This window comes from Cicer arietinum, chromosome 3 (assembly GCF_000331145.2).
Source record: "Cicer arietinum cultivar CDC Frontier isolate Library 1 chromosome 3, Cicar.CDCFrontier_v2.0, whole genome shotgun sequence".
Taxonomy (NCBI): Eukaryota; Viridiplantae; Streptophyta; class Magnoliopsida; order Fabales; family Fabaceae; genus Cicer; species Cicer arietinum.
The window spans coordinates 63,536,432-63,544,034 of NC_021162.2; the positions used below are offsets into that span (position 1 = coordinate 63,536,432).

The 7,603-nt window shown below is 32.0% G+C and overlaps 1 protein-coding gene across 4 annotated transcripts; it reads right to left on the reverse strand.

Annotated features, from left to right (window-relative positions):
* Positions 1 to 268: 268 nt before the first annotated feature.
* On the reverse strand, positions 269 to 5,141 carry LOC101503039 (probable serine/threonine-protein kinase PBL7). 4 transcript variants are annotated; one of them, XM_012713646.3, is made up of 6 exons: positions 4,478 to 5,141; positions 2,225 to 2,394; positions 1,916 to 2,105; positions 1,253 to 1,641; positions 874 to 934; positions 269 to 708 (listed from the first exon to the last, which is right to left on the reverse strand). In XM_012713646.3, exons 1-6 carry the CDS (start codon positions 4,608 to 4,610, stop codon positions 551 to 553), a joined length of 1,101 nt encoding a protein of 366 aa, XP_012569100.1. In that variant the 5' UTR covers positions 4,611 to 5,141; the 3' UTR covers positions 269 to 550. The 4 variants fall into 4 exon arrangements, with proteins under 4 accessions (XP_012569100.1, XP_073221919.1, XP_004493003.1 ...); XM_073365818.1 differs by adding an exon at positions 4,339 to 4,381 and having other exon boundaries at positions 269 to 934; XM_004492946.4 differs by having other exon boundaries at positions 269 to 934; positions 2,225 to 2,389; positions 4,478 to 5,140.
* Between the last annotated feature and the right edge of the window lie 2,462 nt (positions 5,142 to 7,603).

Genomic DNA, 7,603 nt, shown 5'->3' on the forward strand with positions numbered 1-7,603 from the left:
ACTAAAAAAAACATTACAGAAACTAAAATCAATTTTTTTTTCTTCATTTTGTAGGAACTAATTATATATGTAAACTCTAAATTTATTATTCAAATAAAATAATTTACACCTAATGATCTAAAAATTTACTCATCCAAACACACTCTAGATGTTTCATATTAACACAAGAATAAAATTCAGTAATGTACTGTCATCTATTTGCTATCTGTTTTTATTTTATGTTAAAAATGGAAAATTTGTGTTTCCTAAGTATGTTGGAACATAGAAATATTGATAAAATATCATATTTTAATGCACCAACCATAAATAAATACCAAAAAAAACTTATGTTAAACACATGTAAAGTTGAGCCTAATGTTCACAAATGCCTAAACAACACTTCTTCAAAAATAGCTAGCCAACAAATTTTATTTAGCTACAACAAAATCTTGAAGTTTCTTCACTTTTTTCTAATCTGCATCAAAGAAATTATTTTCTTCATCCTCCCTGGACTTTTATGTTGAATCTGCTTCAGTATCACGATGTATGTATACAAGAGAATAGAAAGTTTTTACCTCCTTATTTCATCAGGACTATTTTGACCGCATTGTCTTCTCTTATCTCTCCATGTCTCCCCCCATTGCTTAGCCTCTGCAACAGCTTGCTCTCTTAGAGAGTCTTTAGTCAAAATCACAGATGTTTCTTTCAGGGATTCATCGTTCTCCATCCCTACCACGTTAACTATTTCAGATACTTTTGAAACATATTGCTTGGATGTCAAGTAATCAAATGCTAGTATTATATCGCCTGCATCAGGCCGGAGACGTGGCTCTTCTCGAAGACACATACATGCTAACTCGACGGCCATCCTTAGACCAGATACAGGGTAGTTACCTTGCAAACGTTGATCTACTAATCTCGAAATATTCCTTTTGTCTCTAAACATTGGGCGTGCCTGTAGCCGGTAGGAAAATTGAGCTTTGTTAGCCTTAGCATAATTATAAGCTGCAATAACTCATGAATGATATGCATATTCATAGATCAAGTAGAAATGTAATGTAATATTGTGAATATCTATTTGATCACACAATACTATCATTCATTTCTACAATGCTAACACACCTAAACAAAAGTAGTAGTTTTGCAATTAATTGTGAAAACAGGAAGATAAGCAATTCAAGAAATAATATTTTCATATTCCTCAACTTTTGAGAATATGTTTTCTATTGAACATTGCTAAAAAAGCAAAAATTATAAACATATATGAAATTACCCAATCAACAAGATGCTTTTCATGGCCGCGGTTATCATCATATGCTCTACGTCCAGTAATCAACTCCAATAACACAACTCCAAAACTGTATATGTCAGATCTCATTGTTAATTTTCCGGTAGTTGCATACTCAGGCGCACAATAACCATGTGTTCCCATCACTCTAGTAGCAACATATGATTGGTCTCCGGTCGGACCAAATTTCGCAAGCCCAAAATCAGAAAGCTTTGGATAGTATTCTTCATCCAATAGTATGTTGGATGTTTTCAAATCTCTGTATATAACTGAAGGCTTCGCTTCATGGTGCAGATAATTTAGTCCTCTTGCAGCCCCAGAAGCTATCATCATTCTGGTATTCCAATCAAGTGGTTCTTTATCAGGCGGAAGATCTACAAGTTACGTCGAAAAAAATTGTTGCACAGATAAATTTAATAACTGTGGAGACAATCTTCACTTGTTACTATTATTAGGTACAATTTGATACACTTGTCAAACTGTTATCAACTATCAGTATATTATTTCATTCTTTCAAGTAAATCGAGCCTTTAGATAAATTTACTTTCATTTTCTTTTGTAGGAAGAATGAGGCAGCATAAATAGATGGAATAACTACTAATTAGTAACTTTGACGTTGAAAAAATGATAAATGTTGCATTATGTTACCATGGAGATGAGATTCTAAGGATCCCAAAGGCATGTATTCGTACACAAGAAGTCGTTGGTCTCCTTCAGCGCAATAACCGATCATATTAACGAGATTGGGATGGTGTAGAAGAGAGAGCATGAGAACTTCTACTAGAAATTCTTTCTCCCCTTGGACACCAGTTGTATCAAGTCTTTTAACAGCTACAAACTGATCAAATGTTTCAAATCACTTATTTCAGTAAAATAGTTAAATCGCATAGCAGATTTATGAGCATTATTGTAAATAAGAAACAGGTAGAAAAAAATCATCCATGCTTGAAGTTATACCTGACTAATTTTATCTATCTTTCCTTTGTAAACAGTTCCAAATCCTCCTTGCCCGATAAAGGTTTCGTCCCTAAAATTTTTTGTCGCCGTTGCAAGCTCTCTGAAGGTAAATATTCGAGCCTTACCAGAACTATCAGGAACCTCTTCTGGAGTAGCTTCTGGTCTCTGTTCTGTATCAAACCAGATTATGTCAACTAACTTTTCAGATTTAATGAAGCTTGTGATCATCTCATTGACATAACATAAGAGGGGATTCTAAAAGGGTAAGTTAAAAGAAGACATCATTAAAAAGAAAAAGCAGAAAACACCCTTCAAAATACATGTATAAACTCAAGAAAGATATTTAGTAACAGAGAAAACAACGGCTCTTATGAGCTTTTGATCATTCTCCATACATGGTGAGCATAAAAATTAGAAACACCTTTAAACTACTGCAACAAAAGTCTAAATATGTTATTCCTCCTTCAGTGCAAAAATGACTCATATCATTAGTTAAAAGAAGGAAAGATGAATTGATATTCTAAATCTGGATAAGATGTTTAAACCATTATCCTGTAATTTAGACTAATTATGAGTAACGCGTCCATATATCTAGGTGACACTTTTTGGAAGTGAAATATTAGGTTCAAGTAAAACTGAAAATCTATATTATGTGTTTACTTAGTACAAATGGATTAGAAGTAGCTGCAGGGGTAGAAATTATGCAGAATTTGTTAATGGAACTGTCTTTCAGCTCAAAACAAGCACTATATATGTTTACCTTCAAAAAAATTTCATGTTAAAGAATGATTGTAAGAAAATGCAACTAGAGTAAAACAATGATAAACTCAGTAGAGGAAATTGAGAGTTGAAGCAGACAGACCATTAGGCAATGCAATTCAAATGACAAAGTTTTCTTAGGAATTGATAAAAGGCGTAATAGTTGAGGTGCAGTGAAAGAAGGAGTTGCTGATAATAAGGAGAAGCAAATTTGTGCTAAATCACTATACAAGGTGAATCTGTAACCCATACATATGACACTAGAGCTATTGAGAAGTTTCAAAATTCACAAGGACTATTTTGAAAACAAAACCAAAAGAAAAATACATGATTTTTTTCCTCAGAAGAGTCAAATGGTGTGTGTGAAGATGCATCTTTACATAAAGGTGTAGGTTAGAAGTAGCTGCAGGGGTAGAAATTATGCAGAATTTGTTAATGGAACTGTCTTTCAGCTCAAAACAAGCACTATATATGTTTACCTTCAAAAAAATTTCATGTTAAAGAATGATTGTAAGAAAATGCAACTAGAGTAAAACAATGATAAACTCAGTAGAGGAAATTGAGAGTTGAAGCAGACAGACCATTAGGCAATGCAATTCAAATGACAAAGTTTTCTTAGGAATTGATAAAAGGCGTAATAGTTGAGGTGCAGTGAAAGAAGGAGTTGCTGATAATAAGGAGAAGCAAATTTGTGCTAAATCACTATACAAGGTGAATCTGTAACCCATACATATGACACTAGAGCTATTGAGAAGTTTCAAAATTCACAAGGACTATTTTGAAAACAAAACCAAAAGAAAAATACATGATTTTTTTCCTCAGAAGAGTCAAATGGTGTGTGTGAAGATGCATCTTTACATAAAGGAGTAGGGAAATAAGTTATATATCATATAAAATAGAGGTTCCAAGGCTTGTGAAATACCATGCTTCCTTTAAATGAGAGTCAAAAGAACATGGTAACTCAAAAGGAAGCCTTTTTAAGTGGTATGAAGTTTGATATTCTCCTTCATCTGTTGATTTATTTATATTCTTTTGCTGAGGCATGTGTTTTGTCACATCCAAATAAAAAACCTAGCCTAACATAACAACAACAGAGACCTTTTTTCCTTTTATCAAAGCACCTTTTAAGAACTATAAACACAAGAATCAGATGAAAAAGTCATTTGTCCAATAATTCCAACTCAACAAGCCAATTTTGTCCTAAAATTTGAAGAGACAAATATGATGGAGAAACACAGAAAAAACTGGAAAAGAATGATAATCTAACATAGTGAATGGCTTAAACCCAAACTAGGAAATTAATATAAAAAATACAATTGTAGTGCATGGATGGTGTCGAAATCACGGCGACCTACCGTGATTCTGCAAAGCGTTACAGTTTTTGTAAAATCCGTGATTCTGTAAAATACACAATGATAACAAACATACATTGAAAAACAAAGAAACAATAAAAATAACACAATGATCATCATAAACATAATATGAAAAGTTTACCTGATGATCTTCCAGAGACAGAGACAGTCCCAACAGATTTAAGACTCTTCTCAACATCCCTTTCCTCTTCTTCATCATTGAGATTCTTCCCTTTTCTCTTCTTTCTAGACCCAAAACATGGACAACGACCCATCACCGTTTATCAACAGAGTTCACCACAAAAACAAAACTTTTTCTTGTATTGTTATGAAACAAAGCCACCAATGACGTTAAAAGATGTTGGGTGGGTACAGATAACAAAAAACATAAATGAAAGCTATGAATCTCTAAGAAGAATATGAAGCGTAAACGAATCTCTTCAGAAATGTGAAACTTTGAAGATACCCTATACTGAGAGGTTAAAACGTCGTTGATTGATGATCGTGTTGAATGGTACATTGTAACAACGACATATAATTGTTACTATAATAATGATGATGTGTGGTATTCTTCATATGTGTTGTGTTGGTAAAAAGGAGAAGAATTTGCAGATAATGATGTTATCTTTTGTATTAATGGAAAATTCCCCAGATTTGGATTTGGTGCTTAAATTGTATTATGAGGATCATATATGTTTCGTATCGTCGTGATTTTGTATCCAAATCTGTCTTGTTTCCACATTTGTCTCCTCTTGTTCTTGTTGCTCTTTCATTGCTGAAATTAAGGTTTGTGATGTATCATGCTTTAAACATGTTGTAAATCTCATTAATTAACTATATATTTTTAATTTGTATACAAATAATACATTTTTTATACATGTATCCGATCAATTTTAAATATTTTAAAAACTAATTTAAGAAAGTGATATTATAATGTGATTTGATTGAATATTTTTTTACAGTTTCGATGTGTGAAAATAAATTTAGTATTGTAAACCTCTTAAAAAAGGTACAATGTAGAAATATTTTAGAAATAAATATAATAAAATAGAATAATAGTGAAATAGGATTGCATATATAGTAAAACTTTTTTAACTCAAAATGCATACTAATTAAATTTATATTACACATCGATCATTCATTCTTAAAATAATTATGATTATGATTATATATTTAGTAAGTTTTATTTTATAATTTAAACTAATTTTGTATATTTTTATATTCTTGCATTGGTATAAAATCTAAAAGTACTATTTTATATATAGTGATGTGATAATTATTGATCCGTGCATCCCATGTTAGATACATGTACGAGTTATCAACTAGTGTATTATTTTCTATTAAAATAAAATAAAAACTTGTCTATATACCAAATCACATCATTATGTACTTTGTGATATTAGTACATAAAATATCTCCACAAATAGGCGAATGTTCTATGTGCTAGCAACATCATTATATAAATCACGATGCATATTTTGTTTTCTCCTTCTTAATTCTTATGTTATTTTATCGTTGGTTTTACATGTTCTTTTTAAATACTCAATAATTTCGATGGAGCGTTGTTTGGTGAAGCTTTTGCTCAATTACTTCAGTTAGAGATATTTTTGTTTAAGCACTTTCACATACTGAATGTGTGTACCTCTCAAAATCAAAATTGAATTGTGATTCGTTGCGTTGAGGAGAACTAACTCATTCGCCAAGACCCATGAATGTATATATATTATAAGAACTTATTCGCTTGTTTTAGTGCAATTAAAGAAACTTATAACACTCGCTCTGTTATTATTAACATAAATTCTGATTTCATATAACATGAGTAAAATCACATAGCAGATCCTACAAGTTCAAAACTACGAAATCCATCAAAGATCAAGAAAAGTAAAATATTGCTAACTTATAAATCAAATCAAAACTTTCTTTAACAATTGAACCTTTAATAGAAAGAATGGAGGATACTGCACAATCAACATCGTGTGTTGGTACAGATTATAGGTGGGAAGCAAAACATCTTCTAAGTAGCATTGTGAAGTGCTTGTTTTTTTTCTTTCATAAGCAGCATTGGAGAGTGTTATATTCAATGACACCATTTTGCAGCCACAATCATGATAGGAAATAAAGAGAAGGAAAATAAGAACTTGTATATGAAAAGAAGGAAATTTAACAACTAACTTCCTGTATGCTTATTGTTGGAATTAATAGAAGTATATATCCTAATACTTATCATGAGCTAGATATATTTGCAGCAGTACAATGCCAATGTTAGGAAAACTTACAGCTGAAGTGGAAGCACAGTAATACATAAGCATATACATCGTTAAAATATCAAATACCCCTAATTAATAATACCACAAAATCAATCAAAAATATTATAGACCTATCCACCTAATGAGGAAGCTTAGGGAAACATGCTTCTATCCTATTTAGAAGTCAAGATGCAAATTGAGTTGAGTAATGTTCCTGTTATGAAAACATTTCTATGAGTGTTTTTCGATGATGTTTACTGTTTATAATGTGACGGACATCGAGTTTTTTATTGATCTAGTTCCCATATCTAATTTGATTTCAGTCGCTCCAACCTACCAAGTTAGCCGAGCTTAAGATACAAGTAATGTATGTATGGTTTATGGGATAAAGGCATTAGCGGTGATATTATTCGCTAAAAGAATATGATCAATTGATTTATCTATTGCTGAGGCAGAATACATGTATTGGAAGATGTTAAGGAAGGTATATAGCTGCAAGAACTTGTTGAGTGCTTGGGAGTGAAGATGCCAAGACCTAAGTTTTATTCTGATAGTTAGGAGTGCACTATGACTAAGGTATATGAGGGTTTTGCGCTTTGTGCACGTTACCGTGCACTTTGAGCATGTCGCAGCAAGTTTTAGTTTTTTGTATTGTTGGCCCAATTGCTTAGCGTTGGAGGTTGGATCAGGCAACCAGATGCTTTTCATTATATTTGAGAAGTCAGTGAATTTTTACCTCTTTGAAATCGTTCTCTGTTAAGTAAGAAGCTTTCTCAGATTGCCCATAAATGTAGGCTACAATGGCTGAACCAACAAAAGCTGTGTTTGGTCTTCTTATTCTTTCTTTTTAGTCTTTTGTGTGATTTCTTCTGAAAGGAAGAAATGGGTTGAGCTGAATAAGAGTTAGTTGCTTAATGATAATGTGGTAAGTGTCAAGAGATGCTCAGAAGAGTGTTGGTTTGGTGAGTAAGGAAGTTTATAGGGAGTAATAAAAATTCATATAAATCTTCTACCAAGAAAGA